This window comes from Schistocerca gregaria, chromosome 1, assembly GCF_023897955.1.
Source record: "Schistocerca gregaria isolate iqSchGreg1 chromosome 1, iqSchGreg1.2, whole genome shotgun sequence".
In the NCBI taxonomy this organism is placed as follows: Eukaryota; Metazoa; Arthropoda; class Insecta; order Orthoptera; family Acrididae; genus Schistocerca; species Schistocerca gregaria.
In genome coordinates this window covers 1,174,578,659-1,174,603,367 of record NC_064920.1, presented here as the reverse complement: position 1 = coordinate 1,174,603,367, position 24,709 = coordinate 1,174,578,659, and the positions used below count along the sequence as shown (strand labels likewise).

Below are 24,709 nucleotides of genomic sequence, written 5' to 3'. Positions count from 1 at the left end.
TCAGAAAAAATATGGAATCTGACTGTTGTCCTCCATCCACAGTTCACAGTATATGATTTGAGAAAAGAGCAAGCTGAATTTCACGCATGATGTTTTCTAAAACCATGCTGATTCGTGTTCAGTAGCTTTTCGGTCTCAAGGAAATTTATTATATTACAACAGAGAACTTGTTCAAAAGTTCTGCAGCAAATCAATTAAAACTGCACTAAGCCTGCACCACAGGCAGCAGGGATGGCAGCCAGTTTGCTACTTCCAGTGCATTTCCTCACTAGTTCATCAGTATTGTTTCCTGAGCGGTGCCCTTTGTCGTTGACCCTGGTGTCAAGATGGCCTCCCTTCCATCATCAGTCCCGTTTATCACGTGCTCAGGATAGTAGTCCAAATCCCCTCTGTCAATATACATGGGTTCCAGTTGATCAGCAACTTCTTGCATCTTTGGCTGCCACCACAGACACCATGGACATCTCAGTGGCTGCAGCATCATAGATGGTGATGCCTGGTCCTTAAACCCAGCAAGGGAACAGAAGTGCAGTAACCCGGTGGTACTACATCTACCAGAAGCATAAGTCGGGTCACTATGGCCAGTATTCAAACAACAAACCACAATGTGACCAAGGCAACTGTTAGGGACAGCCCGATTACTTACAGCAATCACCCAGTCTGACATGTATGCACAGCTGCACTTGCCAGGAATTTATATGTGTGTACTACAGCCTCTGAGACCTCAGCTGTTAAATGTCTTCCAGTTGTGTGATTACTCTCTGTTTTCACATATTTTTATTGTCATTCTGTGACCCAATAAAACGTATTTATTTAAGATTGTCTGTTTTCTTGTGTTTCTAGTTAGAGCAGTAGATCATAAGTTAAGAAAGATAATAGCAATAACAATGAATTATTACATAAAAGCTGCTGGGAACAAATAAATTTTATCAATATAAGCATGAAATACAAGGTGTACTACTTTGCTTCTGCTGTTTTTTCCCCAACATTTGAGACTTTAATGAAACAAATTGATTACACACGTATTATTCAAAGTATTTTCCATTGCTGGCCACTACTTTCTCCCAGCTTTTGGGTAGTGTACAAATCCTGTACACCTTTTGAAGCAATCCATGAATCGATACAATCTGTGACTTCTTCATGAGATCAGAAGTGTTTGTCAGCCAGGCCATGCACCATTGATCTAAACAGGTGATAGTCAGAGGGAGAAATGTCTGGAGAATACAGCGAGTGGGGTAGGACTTCCCATTTTAATGTTTCCAAATAAGTTTTGACCTCTTTTGCAATGTGGGGTTGAGCGTTGTCGTGCTGCAAAATTACTTTATCGTGCCTCTTCCTGTATTGCGACCATTTGTCTTTTAATGCTCTGCTCAAACACATTAATTGGGTTCAATAATGAGCACCTGTGCTTGTTTCACTTGGTTTTAACGCCTCATAGTACACAATGCCAAGCTGGTCCCACCAAATGCAGAGCATGATCTTGAAGCCGTGAATATTCGGTTTGGCTGTCGACATGGAAGCATGGCCAGGATAGCCCCATCATTTTTTGCATTTAGGGTTATCACAATGAACCACTGCTGGCTGGGGTGGCCGAGTGGTTCTAGGCGCTACAGTCTGGAACTGCGTGACTGCTACAGTGGCATGTTTGAATCCTGCCTCGAGCATGGATGTGTGTGATGTCCTTAGGTTAGTTAGGTTTAAGTAGTTCTAAATTCTAGGGCACTGATGACCTCAGAAGTTAAGTCCCATAGTGCTCAGAACCATTTGAACCATTTTTGAATGAACCCCTTTTTTGTTCTCAGTCACAATGCAATGCAGAAGTCCCTTCCATTCATGCCTCTGATGAAACTGTTCACAAACACACAAACATTGTTCAATATCTCTTGGTTTCACCTCACTCAGGACACAAGTTCCTTCTTTCTGAATCATGCCAATAGCCTTGAGACGTTTTAAAATGGCTTGCTGTGTCACTCCCACTAATCTTGACAATTCTTCTTGAGTTTGACATGAGTCTTCACTCAGTAATGTCTCCAAATTTTGCATCTTCAAAAACATTCTCTCTTCCACCACTATGACGTTAAAATCGCCATTCTTGAAGCATTGAAACCACTCACAGCATGGTCTTTCACTAATAACATCGTTACCATATGTACCTGAGAGCATTCAATGAGGCTCAGCTGCTGTTTTCTTAATACTGAAATAAAACAGTAACACCTCCCGCAAATGATGAGAATTAGGCTCATAAACTGACATTTTCAATCAAGAACAACTTTAGGATGCAGACACAAATCAACTAATGTTTGAATGAGGTTATGTTGACCGAGGTCCAAGCTAATTGCCTGATGTCTGTGATCTGTTTCTTTTGACCACTACTTACCCTTGTTGCCACATATCAGCAAACAGTGGAAGCAAAGTTGTACACATTGTATTTTTATATGGTCTTTTTTGTCAGAAGTCTGGCATTTTGGAAGACATACGATTGAGTCATATATCACTGTAATCTGACTAAACTAAATGACTCTTGAAAATTTCTACACCAACATTAATGTACGTTTTCATTTTTTTTTTTTTTAAATATTGTGTAGTGTAATAAGTTAAGCAATGGAACAAATAAATAATGAAATTAAGTTGACAATAATCCATTTGGGGCTTTTCCAATTGAAAAGCTATTTGTTATTCTACAATTATTAAATTCAGCTAATATAACACTGATGAATTTGTTGATAAGATGAAACTTGTAGCCTAAACATAGATCAATCAAGAAGTTGTATTTCACATATTTTCACTCCCTGTTGTTTTATGGAACTACATTCTTGGCAATTCTGCTCAATCAAGAGACATAGTCAAAATAACTGATAGGTTAGGAAAATTACACAAACTGATCAAATTACAGAAAACCATAAAAGAACACCTAAGGTTTCACAGGACCATTTGATGGGATAAAAAAAGGGTGAGAGGTCACTAAAAGGTGACTGACAGTTCATGAAGAAAATAGCGTAAAACTCAACACCCAGTTAACATAAAATAGATTCTTATATATCATCATAACTGTGTACCTCACTTCTTGGGAAGTCTGCCGTCAACATCAGTGGTGTCTGTCCATTCTTGTCTTGGCAGTCAACAGGCCACCAGCCTCCTTGTAGGATGTATTCCACCATGTTTGGACATGAAAACTGAGCTGCATGGTGAAGCACAGTTCTGCCTCGGATATCCACTACATCCATTGGAATTCCAGACTGCTGGAGGATTTGGAAAGTCTCCACGGACTCAGTGCGAGCAGAAAGGTGCAGTGCTGTCTCACCCATTGCAGTTCTGGCCAAGAGGTTGGCACCAGCTGAGACCAGGTACTTCACAGCCTTAATGACAAGAATTATGCTGAAGAGTGTTATTACAACACCTGGGAATAATTCTAAAAGATATTCTCATAATTGTCTGAATAAAGGCAGAAATATTGTGGAAGATGAAACACAAAAAGGTAAAATCACTCCACATGCTATTATTCTCTACCTGTCAAATAACTATTTTTTTCTCTTTTGTGTCATTATATTTGTACATAACACATACATAGTGTGCACTCAAAACTGCCAATTTTTATTTACAAGATTTTTAGATAACTTTATTATTCATGTCACAACATTTAACCTGCTGATTGCAACACTGTTGTTAGTTTTCACTGAAAACTTGTTAGTGGAAAGAAATCAGTAATATAGTCATTATAACAGCATGCTGTATAAAACTGTGTGAGCTAATCAGTAGTTCTGTGAGAATTGACACTACTCTTAGAAAGTTTTCAAACAGTCTTTCTGGTAATCTCTTTCAGTTTTCCAAAAACTAATTAACTTTAGAGATATTTGTGATTAAAGAACAGCCATACCATTTATTTTTCTGACTGAACCATTATGCTTAATTCCAGTATTCACATTATACTGCCATATACATTGTCTGTCATTGTGTACAGCAGACTGTCTTCAACTGCCCAAGACTGTGGTCATGTGTGTGTAAGTTGAATTTGTGTGTGTGTGTGTGTGTGTGTGTGTGTGTGTGTGTGTGTGTGTGTGTGTTGACCATAGAAGGGCTTGTTGGCCAAATACTTAGGGGGAAAGGGGGGGGGGGGACACTCAGAAGCTATGTAAATAGAGATCCTTATATTTCATGGGCCTTCCTTTACATGGTTTCTAAGCAACTTGCTCTTCCTCCCCCTCCCACCCCCTCCCAACCCCCCTCCCCATCCTTCTCCCCAACTTCCACAATTATTTCTTTCATTCTTCCCACACAAAGGTATCCATGCTTCCAAATGCCACAAATTTGGTTATAAGTGTTTCTGCTATCTCTATTAGAAATTTTATAGCATTCCTCCACTAACGTGATCATTAATTTGCTAAAGGATTCAATCCCTTTACTCAGGTACAAAAAAAACTTACTGCCAGGCTCTAGAACTTGAGGAGTGTTTCCCTCATAGATTTCAGATTGTTGAAGGTAAGCACTGGCCAGCTCATCCATCTTTTTGTAAAAGGAAACATACAATAAAAACAGTTTGAAAGGTTTTTGGGTGCAGCATCAGGTGCTGTTGTGCAAAATAAGTAATTTTAACTCATAATGGTACTTATGAGTATGACTGGAACTCACATCTAGGTTTCCACTTGATGATGCTCTCAAAAGAGGTGTGTAGCCCCATTTATCACAGGCTTCTATTGGAACGTGAACATCTTCCAACAAATATCTGAGAATTTCCACATTTTTTGCTGCATGTAATATGATGGGTTGGCCATTGCAGTCCTTCGTATTTGGATCAGCACCCTCTGATATCAGTTCTTTCAGTGCCTACAGACAGAAAACAGACAGACTGAAGTGTTCATAATATTAATTGTATGTAGTAATCAAGTAACATAAAAAGAAAAGTTTCAATGTGAAATATTTCAAACGAACTATCAGTAAGGGCTAAACGAGACCACATCTTAAAAATAGGTGAATTTTCATTAAAGCATGGAATTTATTCAAACCTGCTATAGTCTATAAATTTTGAATGTTATTAAACTGGTAATTCTCAATTGTTCTTGTGTTTTTCTAGTTCTCTTTATGACACCATGAACAGTGTATAGAAATGTAAGCCTACTCGTAATGTAGAGCATTTCCCCTGTGAAACGTATGTGCTATCAAGAATAGTTAATACAGTAACCCCAACTGTAACACTCACAAGGAGCAGAAAAATGCCATAATCACATTACTTACCAATGAAAGAAAATTAATGCTGTAGGAAAACACACACACACACACACACACACACACACACACACACACACACAGAGAGAGAGAGAGAGAGAGAGAGAGAGAGAGAGAGAGAGAGAGAGAGAGAGAGATCATTCACACATACACAATATACAAACAAGTACACCTCATGCACACATGACTGCAAATCCAGCATTTCAGCCCAGAATGCCCAATATGCTGGAGTAGGCCATTTGTGTGTGTATGTGTGTGTGTGTGTGTGTGTGTGTGTGCGTGTGTGTGTGTGTGTGTGTTTTTCTTTTACTGACAACGGCTGTGGCCCAAAGCTTTATGTGAGTGTCTTAATTGTGCCTGTCTGCAACTGGATGTGTCTTCTTTATGGTAAGTAGCAATCTGCTTTTCATACATTGTTGATATTCTTACCTGGAGTTGCCACTGAATGAAAGAAAATTGCAATATATATAAAACTTTTTTCAAAGCCTTTAGTTCAGAGCATCCAATGAAACCTCAAATTACATTAATACTTAATTTTTTGCATAATATATAAAAAGACAAGAAGTTGTAATTACTTACTTTAATGTCTCCTAGATGCACTGCAGTCAGCATTGCCCGGTCACTTTTTTCTTCCTGATACATTTTATCTGTTTTCAAAGTGAAGCCCCTAAATTAAAAAGAAGGGTGGAATCTGTCAAACATATGTTCTATAAATTGGATAAATAAAAAATCTACTTACCAAGCAGCAACAGAACACACACACGAAAAAGACTGTTGTGGTTGGCAATCTTTCGGAACCAGTGGCCCCTTCTTCAGGCAGAAGGGTTGAGGGGGAAGGGAGAAGGGTGAAGGAAAAGGACTGGAAAGGTCTGAGAAAAGGGGTAGATTTTGGGAAGGTCACCCAGAACCACGGGTCAGGGGAGGCTTACTGTATGGGATTTCCTTCTCTTGCCATATGGTAAGTCTCCCCTCACCCACGGTTCTAGGGGTGACTTTTGGGGTGACTTTTATGTGTGTGTTCTGCCACCGCTTGGTGAGTAGATTTTTTATTTATACAGCTAAATAATTTTATCAATAATTTGTTGTTTTCATTGTTATATGTTCCATAAAAACACACAGACACACTCTGTACAATAGATTTGTACATGAATATGTACCTCATCTAAGAATGTCTAAAATACAAACTCTGATTTTTTTAAAGATTGCTATACTCTGTTATTACAGTGTAATGATGTATTATAACATTATTAAAGTATAGAAACTCAAAATCTGTCAAAGATGGAAACTATATAGAAATTGTAAAATTAGACCAACCATCTAACTTGCAAGTAAGTCAGAATCTCTGCATCTTATCACAGTCTCATATAATGGCCAGTTGGGTTTTGACACTCATTTACTCTCTTGAGAGACTGGTCCCCAATACACACAACAGAAACATAAAATTCTAACAATAAACCATGTAAACACACCTAAAAGATTCAAACAATAAAAACAAGGAACCATGCCTAAAATACTAAATGTGTCAAGTTAAAAGTGTGTGGTGGACCAGAATTTGAAATGAGTTTCCTGCCTTCTGTGGACAGTACATTACCAGTGATGTGTAATAATTGTAATGTGTAATCCCTGCTGATGAAATGCAGGGGTCTGGATTAAAAATCCAGTGTGGCACATTCTTTTTACTTGTCACATAAAATCAGTGCAACATACAATTTGATTAAAGTAAAATGATATTTAAAACAGAGTATGTATGGTGTGCAAACTAGTGATTAAGATGGAATTCCTACCCTCAGGTTAAGATGATGTTGGGTGCTCAGGGTAGACATTGAGAAACAGAAACAACAGTTAAGCGCACTTCTTGTCCAAACTAGTTATCGTCCATGTTTCACTTCCATACGTGGCTACACTCCAAACAAATACTTTCAGAAACGACTTACTGATACATAAATCTATATTCGTCCATACCGTTCAAATGCTCTTCCAAGTCCTTTGCTGTCTCTCACAGAATTACGGTATCATCGGCGAACCTCAAAGTTTTTATTTCTTCTCCATGGATTTTAATATCTACTCCGAATTTTTCTTTTGTTTCCTTTACTGCTTGCTCAATATACACTCCTGGAAATTTAAATAAGAACACCGTGAATTCATTGTCCCAGGAAGGGGAAACTTTATTGACACATTCCTGGGGTCAGATACATCACATGATCACACTGACAGAACCACAGGCACATAGACACAGGCAACGGAGCATGCACAATGTCGGCACTAGTACAGTGTATATCCAATGCAGGCTGCTATTCTCCCATGGAGACGATCTTAGAGATGCTGGATGTAGTCCTGTGGAACGGCTTGCCATGCCATTTCCACCTGGCGCCTCAGTTGGACCAGCGTTCGTGCTGGACGTGCAGACCGCGTGAGACGACGCTTCATCCAGTCCCAAACATGCTCAATGGGGGACAGATCCGGAGATCTTGCCGGCCAGGGTAGTTGACTTACACCTTCTAGAGCACGTTGGGTGGCACGGGATACATGCGGACGTGCATTGTCCTGTTGGAACAGCAAGTTCCCTTGCCGGTCTAGGAATGGTAGAACGATGGGTTCGATGACTGTTTGGATGTACCGTGCACTATTCAGTGTCCCCTCGACGATCACCAGAGGTGTACGGCCAGTGTAGGAGATCACTCCCCACACCATGATGCCGGGTGTTGGCCCTGTGTGCCTCGGTCGTATGCAGTCCTGATTGTGGCGCTCACCTGCACGGCGCCAAATACGCATACGACCATCATTGGCACCAAGGCAGAAGCGACTCTCATCGCTGAAGACGACACGTCTCCATTCGTCCCTCCATTCACACCTGTCGCGACACCACTGGAGGCGGGCTGCACGATGTTGGGGCGTGAGCGGAAGACGGCCTAACGGTGTGCGGGACCGTAGCCCAGCTTGATGGAGACGGTTGCGAACGGTCCTCGCCGATACCCCAGGAGCAACAGTGTCCCTAATTTGCTGGGAAGTGGCGGTGCGGTCCCCGACGGCACTGCGTAGGATCCTACTGTCTTGGCGTGCATCCGTGCGTCACTGCGGTCCAGTCCCAGGTCGACGGGTACGTGCACCTTCCGCCGACCACTGGCGACAACATCGATGTACTGTGGAGACCTCACGCCCCACGTGTTGAGCAATTCGGCAGTACGTCCACCCGGCCTCCCGCATGCCCACTATACGCCCTCGCTCAAAGTCCTTCAACTGCACATATGGTTCACGTCCACGCTGTCGCGGCATGCTACCAGTGTTAAAGACTGCGATGGAGCTCCGTATGCCACAGCAAACTGGCTGACACTGACGGCGGCGGTGCACAAATGCTGCGCAGCTAGCGCCATTCGACGGCCAACACCACGGTTCCTGGTGTGTCCGCTGTGCCGTGCGTGTGATCATTGCTTGTACAGCCCTCTCGCAGTGTCTGGAGCAAGTATGGTGGGTCTGACACACCGGTGTCAATGTGTTCTTTTTTCCATTTCCAGGAGTGTACATATTGAATAACATCGGGGAGAGGCTACAACCCTGTCTCACTCCTTTCCCAACCACTGCTTCCCTTTCATGCCCCTCGACTTTCTTCTAAGAAAAGTCGTAAGGTCAGTATTGCCTCACGTGTTCCAACATTTCTAAGGAATCCAAACTGATCTTCTCTGAGATCGCGTCTACCAGTTTTTCCATTCGTCTGTAAAGAATTTGTGTTAGTATTTTGCAGCCATTGCTTATTAAACTGATAGTTCGGCAATTTTCACATCTTTCTTTGGGATTGGAATTATTATATTCTTCTTGAAGTCTGAGGGTGTTTCGCCTGTCTAGTACATCTTGATCACCAGATGATAGAGTTTTGTCAGGACTGACTCTCCCAAGGGCGTCAGTAGTTCTAATGGAATGTTGTCTAGTCTCGGGGTCTTTCAGTGCTCTGTCAAACTCTTCACGCAGTATCATATCTCCCATTTCATCTTCATCTACATTCTCTTCCATTTCCATAATATTGTTCTCAAGTACATCGCCCTTGTATAGACCCTCTATATACTCCTTCCACCTTCCTGCTTTCCGCTCTTTGCTTAGAACTGGGTTTCCATCTGAGCTCTTGATATTCATACAAGTGGCTCTCTTGTCTCCAAATGTCTCTTTAATTTTCCTGTAGGCTGTACCTATCTTACCCCTAGTGAGATAAGCCTCTACATCCTTACATTTGTCCTCTAGCCATGCCTGCTTAGCCATTTTGCACTTCCTGTCGATCTCATTTTTGAGACGTTTGTATTTCTTTTTGCCTGCTTCATTCAGTGCATTTTTATATTTTCTCCTTTCATCAATTAAATTCAATATTTCTTTGGTTACCCAAGGATTTCAACTAGCCCTCGTCTTTTTACCTACTTGATCCTCTGCTGCCTTCACTACTTCATCCATCAGAGCTACCCAATCGTCTTCTACTGTATTTCTTTCCCCCATTCCTGTCAATTGTTCCACATGCTGTCCCGGAAACTCTGTACAACCTCTGGTTTAGTCAGTTTATCCAGGTCCCATGTCCTTAAATTCCCACCTTTTTACAATTTCTTCAGTTTAAGTTATGCTCTGTACAAAATTCTACCAGACGACTTCCTCTTTCATTTCTTAACCCCAATCCATATTCACCTACTATGTTTCCTTCTTTCCCTTTTCCTACTGTCGAATTCCAGTCAGCCATGACTATTACATTTTCGTGTCCCTTCGCTACCTGAATAATTTCTTTTATCTCATCAAATATTTCTTCAATTTCTTCGTCATCTGCAGAGCTAGTTGGCATATACACTTGCAGTACTGTAGTAGGTATGGGCTTCATCTACATCTACATCTACATGACTACTCTGCAATTCACATTTAAGTGCTTGGCAGAGGGTTCATCGAACCACAATCATACTATCTCTCTACTATTCCACTCCCGAACAGCGAGCGGGAAAAACGAACACCTAAACCTTTCTGTTCGAGCTCTGATTTCTCTTATTTTATTTTGATGATCATTCCTACCTATGTAGGTTGGGCTCAACAAAATATTTTCGCATTCGGAAGAGAAAGTTGGTGACTGAAATTTCGTAAAAAGGTCTCGCCGCGACGAAAAACGTCTATGCTGTAATGACTTCCATCCCAACTCGTGTATCATATCTGCCACACTCTCTCCCCTATAACGCGATAATACAAAACGAGCTGCCCTTTTTTGCACCCTTTCGATGTCCTCCGTCAATCCCACCTGGTAAGGATCCCACACCGCGCACCAATATTCTAACAGAGGACGAACGAGTGTAGTGTAAGCTGTCTCTTTAGTGGACTTGTTGCATCTGCTAAGTGTCCTGCCAATGAAACGCAACCTTTGGCTCGCCTTCCCGACAATATTATCTATGTGGTCCTTCCAACTGAAGTTGTTCGTAATTTTAACACCCAGGTACTTAGTTGAATTGACAGCCTTGAGAATTGTACTATTTATCGAGTAATCGAATTACAACGGATTTCTTTTGGAACTCATGTGGATCATCTCACACTTTTCGTTATTTAGCGTCAACTGCCACCTGACACACCATACAGCAATCTTTTCTAAATCGCTTTGCAGCTGATACTGGTCTTCGGATGACCTTACTAGACGGTAAATTACAGCATCATCTGCGAACAGTCTAAGAGAACTGCTCAGATTGTCACCCAGGTCATTTATATAGATCAGGAACAGTACAGGTCCCAGGACGCTTCCCTGGGGAACACCTGATATCACTTCAGTTTTACTCGATGATTTGCCGTCTATTACTACGAACTGCGACCTTCCTGACAGGAAATCACGAATCCAGTCGCACAACTGAGACGATACCCCATAGCTCCGCAGCTTGATTAGAAGTCGCTTGTGAGGAACGGTGTCAAAAGCTTTCCAGAAATCTAGAAATACGGAATCAACTTGAGATCCCCTGTCGATAGCGGCCATTACTTCGTGCGAATAAAGAGCTAGCTGCGTTGCACAAGAGCGATGTTTTCTGGAGCCATGCTGATTACGTGTCAATAGATCGCTTCCTGTCTATCTTGGCCACTATAATACGTTCGCTATGCTGTTTGTAGTAGCTTACCTGCACTCCTATTTTTTTATTCATTATTAAACCTACTCCTGCATTACCCCTATTTGATTTTGTATTTATAACCCTGTATTAACCTGACCAACAGTCTTGTTCCTCCTGCCACCGGACTTTACTAATTCCCACTATATTTAACTTTAACCTATCCATTTCCCTTCTTAAATTTTCTAACCTACCTGCCCGATTAAGGGATCTGACATTCCACGCTCCGATCCGTAGAATGCCAGTTTTCTTTCTCTTGATAACAACGTCCTGTTGAGTAGTCCCCGCCCGGAGATCCGAATGGGGGACTATTTTACATCCGGAATATTTTACCCAAAAGGACGCCATCATTATTTAACCATACAGTAAAGCTGCATGCCCTTGTGAAAAATTACGGCTGTAGTTTCCCCTTGCTTTCAACCGTTCGCAGTACCAGCACAGCAAGGCCATTTTGGTTAGTGTTGCAAGGGCAGATCAGTCAATTATCCAGACTGTTGCTCCTGCGACTACTGAAAAGGCTGCTGCCCCTCTTCAGGAACCACACGTTTGTCTGGCCTCTCAACAGATACCCCTCCGTTGTGGTTGCACCTACGGTAGGGCTATCTGTGTCGTTGAGGGACGCAAGCCTCCCCACCAACAGGAAGGTTCAAAATGGTTCAAATGGCTCTGAGTACTATGGGACTTAACGGCTATGGTCATCAGTCCCCTAGAACTTAGAACTACTTAAACCGAACAAGCCTAAGGACAGCACACAAAACGCAGTCATCACGAGGCAGAGAAAATCTCTGACGCCGCCGGGAATCGAACCCGGGAACCCGGGCGTGGGAAGCGAGAACGCTACCACACGACCACGAGCTGCGGACCCAACGGCAAGGTCTATGGTTCATGAGGGGAGGTCTCAGGATCTATGCACCCAAATTGCGTGAAAATGTAATCACATGTCAGTTCTAGTATAATATATTTGTCCAATGAATATCGGTTAATCATTTGAATTTCTTCTTGGTGTAGCAATTTTAATGGCCAGTAGTGTACTTTAACCTAATTAACCTAAGGACATCACATACATCCATGCCCGAGGAAGAATTGGAACTTGCGACAGTAACAGCATCGCGGTTCCGGACTGAAGCGCCTAGACCGCTGGACCCCAGCGGCCGGTTGAAGTTCTGTACGCCAGTAATGTCATCATAGAATTTTTGGTCTCTTTTTATTTTATTCGCTGCTTCTCCACTTCGAGGAGCATTATTATGGTACTTTTGTAGGTCATTTTTATTTTTTAAAATTGATATTAACAGGATTTTATCAATCATTCTGATTCTTTTATATTACAGATTTTTTAATTCTCAGTGTCTACCTAATTTTATTGGAATGTGAACGAATTTTCTGAGAATATTCCACAATCGCTTATCCGACGAGCATTCCATGGTCGGCATGTGTGCAGGTTAAACATTCAAATGTTATTCCTGCTGAAATTGTCGATGTAGTGTTATGTTCGGGGTTTACTGGATAGGCCTCAGGTAGTGTGGAGATTATTTCTAACTACTTCAAAACCATTCTTATGCTCTGGATTTAATCATACGAGAATGTAGCTTTAAGATTGTTGAACGGAAAGGTGGCATCCATATTCACACTAACAATATAAAAGTATGTATTTACACACGCTATTGAAACATGTAGGACATGTTTTGAGGCATCAAGGGATCACAAATTTAGCATTGGAGGGCAGTGTGGAGGGTAAAAATCGTAGAGGGAGACCGAGAGAAGAGTACACTAAGCAGATTCAGAAGGATGTAGGTTGCAGTAGGTACTGGGAGATGAAGAAGCTTGCACAGGATAGAGTAGCATGGAGAGCTGCATCAAACCAGTCTCAGGACTGAAGACCACAACAACAACAACAACAATTGAAACATACTTACCACTTACATCAGAAAGTAATCTACCTTAAAACTGAAACTTCCTGGCAGATTAAAACTGTGTGCCCGACCGAGACTCGAACTCAGGACCTTTACCTTTCGCGGGCAAGTGCTCTACCAACTGAGCTACCGAAGCACGACTCACGTCCGGTACTCACAGCTTTACATCTGCCAGTACCTCGTCTCCTACCTTCCAAACTCTCTACCTTAAAACTAATAAACTATTTATGAATTGCAACATAAAATAAGTTTCGTAAATAAATTTTTTAGTTCTTTGGGCAGCAAACTTTATAAAACTCAGTGAATCAGCTATACCAAAGGGGGATTCCTAGATTCATGCCCTCTCTTGGATAAATTTCTGTGGATGTCCATGATTTGACTACATCCATATAATGTACCTTTTTAACATCAAAATAAAATAAATTGAATTGAATTGAATGATTTCAGTTTGTGAGTACAGTTAATTTAATTTTCCATTAAATTCTTTAAATTTCGGGCGCTTGCGTGGGTGGCATTTACACCCAATCTTGAACATGTCTTTACGCGCTTGATTCTCAGGTAATCCATGGTTATCAGTGGGCTCACTTTATGGCGTGCGACCTTGACACCGACTGATGCGACTCCATAGCCCGATGTAATAATGTATGGGCAATCGAAAACGAAAGCAAATTCGTGGCGGTGTCAACACCGCCGAGCGTGTGCCAACGTTGCTCCAAATTGAGCGAGCGCCTTGAGGTTAAATCATTGGATGTGAGATCTAAGGTTTTTATTGCTGAATACCTGACTCCTTAGGTGCCACACTAAGGCTGAGGGGTGGATTATGTAAACCATTTCTCCTAATATTATATTCATGAATGTTACTGTTGTTTTCAAACTAAGATTGATTGTTAACAATCTCCATACGCGAGTAAATGTACTGTGAGACTGTTGTTAGCATGCCTACAGTGGACACGACGTATTACCATCACTACAGGCATTTGCGCTATAATCACGTTTCTCCCCGATAACAAATTAGCAAAGAATATGATGCCATAAGGCATTATTGAACGAAAATATGAAAAGTGCAACCTTCTGACATTTCCATCTAAAAAATCTGATATTACCTGTAACGCAAAAATTGCAAAGGTTTGTCGTTTAAGGAGCTCTGTAGCATGTAACTTCTAGTTCATGTTTTTTTCAACATAAATACACTCCTGGAAATTGAAATAAGAACACCGTGAATTCATTGTCCCAGGAAGGGGAAACTTTATTGACACATTCCTGGGGTCAGATACATCACATGATCACACTGACAGAACCACAGGCACATAGACACAGGCAACAGAGCATGCACAATGTCGGCACTAGTACAGTGTATATCCACCTTTCGCAGCAATGCAGGCTGCTATTCTCCCATGGAGACGATCGTAGAGATGCTGGATGTAGTCCTGTGGAACGGCTTGCCATGCCATTTCCACCTGGCGCCTCAGTTGGACCAGCGTTCGTGCTGGACGTGCAGACCGCGTGAGACGACGCTTCATCCAGTCCCAAACATGCTCAATGGGGGACAGATCCGGAGATCTTGCCGGCCAGGGTAGTTGACTTACACCTTCTAGAGCACGTTGGGTGGCACGGGATACATGCGGACGTGCATTGTCCTGTTGGAACAGCAAGTTCCCTTGCCGGTCTAGGAATGGTAGAACGATGGGTTCGATGACGGTTTGGATGTACCGCGCACTATTCAGTGTCCCCTCGACGATCACCAGAGGTGTACGGCCAGTATAGGAGATCGCTCCCCACACCATGATGCCGGGTGTTGGCCCTGTGTGCCTCGGTCGTATGCAGTCCTGATTGTGGCGCTCACCTGCACGGCGCCAAATACGCATACGACCATCATTGGCACCAAGGCAGAAGCGACTCTCATCGCTGAAGACGACACGTCTCCATTCGTCCCTCCATTCACGCCTGTCGCGACACCACTGGAGGCGGGCTGCACGATGTTGGGGCGTGAGCGGAAGACGGCCTAACGGTGTGCGGGACCGTAGCCCAGCTTCATGGAGACGGTTGCTAATGGCCCTCGCCAATACCCCAGGAGCAACAGTGTCCCTAATTTGCTGGGAACTGGCGGTGTGGTCCCCCACGGCACTGCGTAGGATCCTACGGTCTTGGCGTGCATCCGTGCGTCGTTGCGGTCCGGTCCCAGGTCGACGGGCACGTGCACCTTCCGCCGACCACTGGCGACAACATCGATGTACTGTGGAGACCTCACGCCCCACGTGTTGAGCAATTCGGCGGTACGTCCACCCGGCCTCCCGCATGCCCACTATACGCCCTCGCTCAAAGCCCTTCAACTGCACATACGGTTCACGTCCACGCTGTCGCGGCATGCTACCAGTGTTAAAGACTGCGATGGAGCTCCGTATGCCACGGCAAACTGGCTGACACTGACGGCGGGGGTGCACAAATGCTGCGCAGCTAGCGCCATTCGACGGCCAACACAGCGGTTCCTGGTGTGTCCGCTGTGCCGTGCGTGTGATCATTGTTTGTACAGCCCTCTCGCAGTGTCCGTAGCAAGTATGGTGGGTCTGACACACCGGTGTCAATGTGTTCTTTTTTCCATTTCTAGGAGTGTACTTAAGAATTTCGGACATTCTGTTTCGTTTATTGATTTATCACCACGCATTATTTGTACCGGTGTGATTGACTCTTTGCAGTATAGAATTGCTTGAACTGTTTTACGCGGTGTTCAAAACGTAACTAGCCCAGGAAATATTTCATTCCCCTTAAGATAAGAATCCTGTTTCATCATCTACCCCAAGAGCGAATGACGTTAAGTTGGATTGCCATTCTTAAAGTGCATGAAATATTATCCAGGGCGGCTGTACCTTCCCACCCCTTATATAAATTCAGTGGCAATACAGTTACATTTCACTGAATAAAAAAGGTTGATTCACATGCATATTAATAATGTAAAAGATGATCTTTGCATATGCCAATGAAATATGCTTACCATTTAGGTAGCAAAGTGATCTACCTTAGGAACATTGAGTGGATAAGAAACTTCCTGGCAGATTAAAACTGTGTGCCCGACCGAGACTCGAACTCGGGACCTTTGCCTTTCGCGGGCAAGTGCTCTACCATCTTTTTTTTTTTATCATTTTGTTCGTTTGAATTGTTCGTGGCGGACGTCACCTGACGCCCGTTGAAGTTCATTATTGATCCATTCACTCAGTTTTTTTTTTTTTTTTTTTTTTTTTTTTTTTTTTTTTTTTTTTTTTTTTAAATTGCGCCTCTGACCGAACACGCTGAGCTACCGTGCCGGCGAGCCATCTGAGCTACCGAAGCACGACTCACAGCCGGTACTCACAGCTTTACTTCTGCTAGTATCTCGTCTCCTACCTATTGAGTGGATACTTCTCAGCTGTTCGAGATTTAATGTTAATTTTCGGGTCCTGGAAGAGGTTTGCCATTGTGAATATGCAATTTGTCAATTTGTGACAACTGGAAAAGCTTCGGCCTGTCAAATACGATACCCTCAAATGCTCTTTCATCGGAGCTTGCATCCAAGTTTGTATCATGTGTACCAAAACAGAAATATAGGAAAATGTTAATAGCTAGCGTTTCTGCTACGAATTTGCTATTCGTATGCGAATAGTACATCTCATAGTGCCTTTGCTCTTGATTGTGTCAGTGATCTTGCATGGCACCTATTCAAATGATTGGATGTTCTATTGAAATAACTGAGGTAATTAAAAAAAATTATATCATGTTGCCCTCATATCACTGATGATGTTATAGACTACACATGACCACACTGTATTGAAATCACTATCTCCGTCAGCTGCTGGAGACACTTACTAGAATGAACGTCATTTTTGCTTTGTTGTAGCATTTTCAGAAAAGAAATTATGATACGTTGCTGAAGTCTTGTGTAGCGATTATGTGTGCCGAGAAATATACGAAAAAAGTATTTCATCCAACAGGTAAGATTGTTCTAACAATATAGAAATTTTGTAACACTTTTTGTAAATCAAGTCAACGAAGCTAAGGCTTTTCCGTGAAAACAGTTGTTTCTATCTAAATTTTCATCTATTAAAATATCCGTGGCAGTGGATGATACATTAATTGCATGTTATGAATTTCATACTTTTATATGTATTGTCAATACAGGGAATAATTTACTCGCTAATATAGAACGAAGGATTGTTTGGACCCTTGACTTAACAAGGAAGAATTTTAAGGTAAACGAACACAATAAGTATGCAGCAAGTACATTTTGCCTGAATATTTTCCCATTGAAGCCAGTGGCATCGAAAGGAAACTGAAGTCAGATGCTGTACTACTGATTCTTTTTTATTTTCCTCTGTGCTTAGTACCTAAAGAAAGGAGGTAACTACCGATTCAGAGAAATAAGCAAGAAGTGTCTTCTTCATCGTAAAATAAAGTGTAACATGGATTTTATTTGTACTTTTATCGATGTGAGTACTTCACCTACGTATCCAAATGCATGAGTCGAAAAGGAAAGAAAAAGTTTACCATGGTGGAAGAGAGGGGAAAGCTGTGTAATTTCAAGGTCGAAAATAACTACACATAAGGAATTCTGACCTCATTCCATAGGGTGCATCACAGCGCAACACGCAGTCACAGAATTACGAAATCAGCAATCCAAATGCCATGGTTCTAGGCTTGGGGCCACAAGAGCGGAATACGCGCAAGAGTCAGCTGCGCTGTAAATGGACGCACCGCTATGACACACGGGGTAGATGCAGCAATCTACACGAGGCAGAACCTCTGCTGTTGCGTAATTTCGCCGCTTGCCAGCCGCATCGCCCATAGAGAGACGGAAACCGGGCGGCGGCAACCACAGTGCTACGAGACACGAAAATCAATTCGGCAGTTCACACGGGCGATGCGGCACACGTGACGGATTTTTATTCATTGATTCGTCAACCTTTGAGAAACTTCTAGTTTTATCTTATGGTTGAAAGGTTAGGTCTTGGTTATTTTTTATTTTGTTTCAGGTAGAGCCCATTTCACCAAATACAGTTATTTCACGTAATGGTACAGATAGGAGTTTTGCGTGATTTCGTTGCCTAATAAAATATTATCGTAAGGATTCAACAAAGTACGTTAGTCTAACTACACCTTTACAATAAAAGCCACGAATGTTTAAGATAAAATCCAATTACATACATACATAACAAAATATTAAAGATATCCTCAAAATTCAAAGTTACCTTTCACAAAGTCGAATGAAATAGCAGATACATTTGGCAGCTGACCTACACATGGAACTAAGGAGAAAAACAGTTCTCTGTTTCTGAAATATTGTACTACATAATTGTTCTTGGATGATGGTATTTGTCACACTCTGTTAACACATGTACAATGTCCTCTCAATGAGGCAAAAATCACAGCTTGGACAATGATTTAATTTTAACAAATGTCTCGTTTTATTAGTATTCATATGACCTGCTCTCAATCTGTTAAGAGTAAAAATTTATCCTCTCGTGAGCGTCTAGTTCAGAAACAAATCGTGGCATGGTGTCCGTTGTTTAATCGCTCAGTACCATGTTCCTATGATGTTACGGTCTATATCTACTAACTTTGTCCATTCCGTTTTTGCTTGGCTGGCCGAAGCTCTATTGTAGGGACGTGCAGAAGGAAAGTAAAGTCTGCACCATTTTTGCCAGTTGATGTGCACGTTCGTTGCCCCTTATTCCATCTTGAATCTTCTGACATAATTTAGCAAGAAGACTAATTAAATCGCAATTATTATGAAATTCAATAAATAGTTTTAAAAAATAACGTGCAACTAAGGAGAATGCAAGATCAAATGTTTACTAAAATTGGCAGTGATGTGGTTCTTTAAGTATTCCCGGCGTGATCGATCGATGATTGGATATCGGGATACATGTATAGTATACTTATTATTCGTATACAGATAAATATGTAATTTTTTAATTATTTCATTGTAAAAACGCACGACAGCAATGAATGACCGATTAGAATAAAAAATGGGTGGCTGTTTCTTGCAAGGTGACGCAAAGGATATTATTTCCACGCTCGTTTTCGCCAATAATCGTATCGATTCTTTGGCATCACGTGAATTAAGCCACATGATCGCCTTCGACATTTACTTTATTGTAAAGAGAGATACATGACTGAAAACAGAACATTAAACCGCATTCAGGAAGCACTGCTATAACACTAGTTTCCGCATTGTGTGGGAGTGAGAAAGTCAACAGCATCAGATCAGTTTGTTTTCTGTTTGAGACGAATTTACTGGTACAGCAACCGAATATAACAACCTGCTCAGAACATTCAAATCACCAAAACAGTAGTTGTAAATGGAAATACGTATGACAGCTAATATTCTGTCTTTCATGCACTGCGTGGTCAAAAGTATCCGGGCACCTGACTGAAAATGACTTACAAGTTCGTGGCGCCCTCCTTCGGCAATGCTGGAATTCAATCAGGTGTTGGCCCACCCTTACCCTTGATGACAGCTTCTACTCTCGCAGGCATACGTTCAGTCGGGTGCTGGAAGGTTTCTTGGGGAATGGCAGACATTTCTTCACGGAGTACTGCACTGAGGAGAGGTACTGATGTCGGTCGGTGAGGCCTGGCACGAAGTCGGCATTCCAAAACATCCCAAAGGTGTTGTTTAGGATTCAAGTCAGGACTCTTTGCAGGCCAGTCCATTCATTACAGGGATGCTATTGTCGTGCAACCACTCCGCCACGGGCCGTGCATTACGAACAGGTGCTAGATCGTGTTGAAAGATGCAATCGCCATCCCTGAATTGCTCTTCAACAGTGGGAAGCAAGAAGGTGCTTAAAACATCAATGTAGCCCTTTTCTGTGATAGTGCCACATAAAACAACAAGAGTGCAACCCCCCTCCCCCTATTTAAAACACGATCACACCATGACATCCGAATTTTACCGTTGGCACTAGAAACGCTGGCAGATGACGTTCACCGGGCATTCGCCATACCCACACCCTGCCATCGGATCGCCACATTGTGCACCATGATTGGTCACTCCACACAACGTTTTTCCACTGTTCTATCGTCCATTGTTTACGCTCCCTACAGCCAGCGAGGCGTCGTTTGACATTTACCGGCGTGATGTAGGCTTCTGAGCAGCCGCTCTACCATGAAATCCAAATTTTCTCACCTCCTGTGTAACTGCCATAGTACTAGCAGTGGATACTGATGCAGTTTGGAATTCCTGTGTGATGGTCTGGATAGATGTCTGCCTATTACACATTACGACCCTCTTCAACTGTCGGCGGTCTCCGTCAGTCAACAGACAAGGCCGGCCTGTACGCTTTCGTGCTGTACGTGTCCCTCGACGTTCCCACTTCACTATCACATCGGAAACAATGGACCTAGGGATATTTAAGAGTGTGGAAATCTCATGTACACACGTATGACACAAGTGACACCCAATCACCTGACCATGTTCGAAGTCCGCGAGTACCTCGGAGCGCCCCACTCTGCTCTCTCGCGATGTCTAATGACTATAGAGGTCGCTGATATAGAGTACCAGACAGTAGGTGGCAGCACAATGCACCTAATATGAAAAACGTACGTTTTTGGGGGTGTCCAGATACTTTTGATCCCATAGTGTAAGAGCTCAGATTTATAGGCATAGTTAATCTCATATTCGTATCTTACCTCTGTAATGCATTTCTAAGGGAGCGAGTAATCCATCAAAGCTTTAGAACCATATTCTGAAGTGGTTTAAAAATTTATATTCACATTCTTGTAAACGTAGAAAGCTTCTTGCGTTAACACACTTCTGGCTACTGGATGTACCCGGTACATTCGGGGTATTTTTCTTTTTTTGCACAACTTTCAGCCCTATGGACTCCAAACTGCATAGTATCGACGATCCATCTCAACTACCGTCTAAAAAAAAAGAAGGAAAGAAGCAAATTCAGTCTACTTGCATGGACTGCTCGCAGCTACTAGACGAAACATAATTGTAGAATATTTCTCGTTGTACTTGAATGAACATTTTATTTTTATTTCTATTGTCATTTAATCGGAACGTAAATTATCAGGTCGGTTTTACCTTTTTTAACTTCTTTAACACTAATAGTTATTGAATGATAAGGGAAAAAGGTGCATACAGTACACAGCTAACTCTGCCTCTGTATCTGCAATGTCTATCTCTATTTTCAAAATGAAAAACCTCTTAATGATAAGGGAAAAAGGTGCATACAGTACACAGCTAACTCTGCCCCTGTATCTGCAATGTCTATCTCTATTTTCAAAATGAAAAACCTCTTAATGCTATGTTTAACGTAAAGTGTGACTGCAACTGTTAACAACATGCAAAAGAGAAATCCGAGCCACAAATGCCAAAACATATCATTTATTTACTCGGGGCAGCAAGGAGGGATGCCTCCCCTTCCACTGTTAAAAACGATTTCGGTATGTTAGCTACAGTTCACATTAGGAATGTTTACCTAAAATGAACCAAATGCAAATTGGCCAACGATTACACTTTTCACAGTAAACATTTACTTTTTTTCGGAGTATATGAAAACCATGAGCAATTACGAAAAGAGAGAGTTCATTATCAGGCTACGATATATGATTATAAGAGGTGAAAGAACCAACTTTTTTATGGGATAGTCTCCTTAGAATCGAATATCAATACAAAAGAGAAAGACTGCATAGGGCAGAAAACACACAAGTCCCAAAATAGTGGTTTCTCATTTTTTGAGCGCAAAGTAAATTTTTAATTATTAACGAAGTACTCAGAAGGATGAAAGTTTGTTTCGTTTGCATAAAACGATTTTTTAGAGTCACAGCAGCTATCCTGATACTTGGTTCTCCGCATTTCGTCCCCCAGCTAGCCGCATGGCTATAGCACTATCGGTCTTGCCACAGTACTTACCTTTTTAGTATGTCAAAACTGGGAGATAAGAGCCATCTTTGTTTCAGTCCTATGTTGTTAAGAATAGATTGTACACACCAGTTTGAGGTTGTTCCCGTCATTCATCTCGTCAAATGTTGGCCCGCGTTTGACTACCCAAACAATCCAGAAAATGCAGCTTTCGATACATATTTTATTAAGTTTTAATTATGTCAGTTTTAAACATAGAAGGCATGAAAATAATGCAATAAATCCATTAGCATTATTAGATGCGAAGTTCTGTAATCAAGCAAATTGGCATCAAACTGTAATAAGCGTCTTTGAAGTTTGTTTTCTGTTTCTCCCTTTTAAGAAGTATTAATCAGTCGTATTTTTGCCGGTTATTTTTGTTAATAACTCACAGAATTTTTCACTATGTAAGGTATTGCTAAAATCTTTTGTATTTCAGATTTTTTAATTTTTGACGTAGATCTAGTATTATTCGAATATGGACAAAAATACCTTTGTGAACATTTTCTAGCATAAACTCCTAATTCGTTGGATCGCTCGATTTAAGCATAAGGCGATGTAATTTCAGATCGTTAAGTCGCTTATGTACCATCTACATTCATATTTACAGTACAAAAACGCTGCAGTTTAGGTACGCTAATGAAGTATGCTTAACTTTTAGGTATCACAGCAACGTACCTTCAAAATACGGAACTATTAGTCATTTGCAATAACATGTTTTGCGTGTCTGATATCAAATTTAGACAGAGCAAGGTGGCGCAGTGGTTAGCACAGTAGGCTCTTATCCAGAACGACGACAGTTCAAATCAGCGTCCAGCTATCCAGTCGTAGGTTTTCCGTGATTTACCTAAACAGCTCCGTGCAAATGCTGGGATTGTTCCTTACAGAGAGTACGGCCGATTTCCTTCCCCGTCCTTGACGTAATCAGTGCTTGTACTTCCTTTCCAATAACCTCGTTCTCGACGGGACGTTAAATCCTAATATTCCTTTCTTTGTCAAATTTAGCTCTGAGGTACGACAGATTATCAAAACTTCATGTAAGAAGTTTAGAATGCTGCCCTCACTATGATAAATATTTGCCAACGCCGATGCTGCCTGATGAAGTCCAGTTTGTGCGTCAATTGCTCAATTAGGCGCAAGACATTTGACGAAGGTTGTTTTACTCGCCACTAATTCGCCCAGGGATCTTCTCCGCAGAGGCCTGAGAAATGACAATTACTCAAATTCTCTTATCTTCCAAGACACCGAAACAATTTTTTCAATGTGACATAAGGACATAAAAGGAGGAGCATATGCCTACAGCAACAAAATGCACGTTTTGTGATCAAACTATTCACAAAAAGAGGTGAGCAGCGTAGTTTTACCTACAGTCTCATGTAAACACTGCCTAAGGGACATTTAATATACTTGTTTCTTTTAGCGACATATGCCACTGCCATCTTTACAAGCATTATGTTTCTATAATTAAGTCCTCTTCATTTTCTGGAAATATGGTGTAAATATTTTTTGTGTTTATCATGCAATAGCGTGACAAATTATCCGATTTAGCCCAGACATCGAAGACAGAGGAATAACACTAGTATTACGGGACTGCCTGATGAAATGTGAGCTCTTGGAAATTGGAAATGATGCTAAACGGCCTTGAAAATAGTAAACAGTAGAGCTACTGGATTTCATTTTACTATTGGATACTTTTGTCTTAGGATACATTCTGTGATATACGTTTTTATGTGCTGACACAAACTAGGAATGACGTATTAATGTACAAGAAATGTCAGTTAACAATATGAACGTGGTAAATAAGTATGTTCTATCATAACTACAACTGGTCGCCAAGGCCGATTACGCTCCACATTTAAGCGCAAAGCATAGCAGAATTCTTTTTGTTGTGAGAAGCATAAACAAGTCCTCGACTTTGAACCAGAATACGAAAAACGGCTTATATTAGCAAACACGCAAAAAAAACAAGTCTTAGAATGTCACCGGCGAGCAGCGAAATACCTGTCCTGTTATCTATTACCTTGCGCAAAATCATTCATTGACCTGTGATACAAAGGGTTATGTGAGGCCAGCGCTTGCTGGAAATCAGAAATTATCACGCTGAGTGTCATAGTAAACAATTAGGTTTTCCGCCTAAACCACCAGCAGTGTGCGAGACAATAAAAATCACGAACTGACAGTTGTTAACGCTTTACGAACTCACCAGATACCGCTGCTGTCCTTTCGGCAGTCGGCTGTCACAGCGCGCTAGGCACGATGGGACTGGGCATGCGCAGTGTGGGTTCGCGTCGTAAGTACTGCTTAGGGAATGTTGTGCAATTGACTTTAGCACGCTACCGTATAATCGAGATTTCTTAAGCGTTGCGCGAAACGATGCAAGACTGTCAATATGAACTTAATCTCGAATATGTCATGTAGTTTGTGAAGAGGATGAAAATCATTTTTAAAACGAATATATATTAATTTTCCTTCTACAGTACAGTGTGCGGTGTTTTGAAACCTTGGAACAGTTTGAAACTCGAACCTAGACAGTACACTCACCGAAAGAATTATGAAGCAGAGATTTTTTCCTGCCAGGTGTACTATACACGGGAGAGATTTAA

At 41.7% G+C, this 24,709-nt stretch overlaps 2 protein-coding genes across 2 annotated transcripts in view; both read right to left on the bottom strand.

Annotated features, from left to right (window-relative positions):
- The window catches only part of LOC126284427 (serine/threonine-protein phosphatase 6 regulatory ankyrin repeat subunit B-like), a 254,964-nt gene extending 232,787 nt beyond the window's left edge, over positions 1-22,177 (bottom strand). The window contains exons 1-5 of the mRNA XM_049983349.1: positions 22,119-22,177; positions 20,888-21,121; positions 5,800-5,887; positions 4,627-4,821; positions 3,057-3,356 (exon numbers count right to left, since the gene is read on the bottom strand). Of these exons, the coding sequence (XP_049839306.1) occupies positions 3,057-3,356; positions 4,627-4,821; positions 5,800-5,862 (558 nt within the window). The 5' untranslated portion in view covers positions 5,863-5,887; positions 20,888-21,121; positions 22,119-22,177. The remainder of the gene's footprint in view (positions 1-3,056; positions 3,357-4,626; positions 4,822-5,799; positions 5,888-20,887; positions 21,122-22,118) is intronic.
- Positions 1-24,318, bottom strand: part of LOC126284419 (serine/threonine-protein phosphatase 6 regulatory ankyrin repeat subunit C-like) — a 591,030-nt gene extending 566,712 nt beyond the window's left edge. The window contains exon 1 of the mRNA XM_049983337.1: positions 24,310-24,318. The gene's annotated coding sequence lies outside the window, so the exon portion shown is untranslated. The remainder of the gene's footprint in view (positions 1-24,309) is intronic.
- Positions 24,319-24,709: the final 391 nt, after the last annotated feature.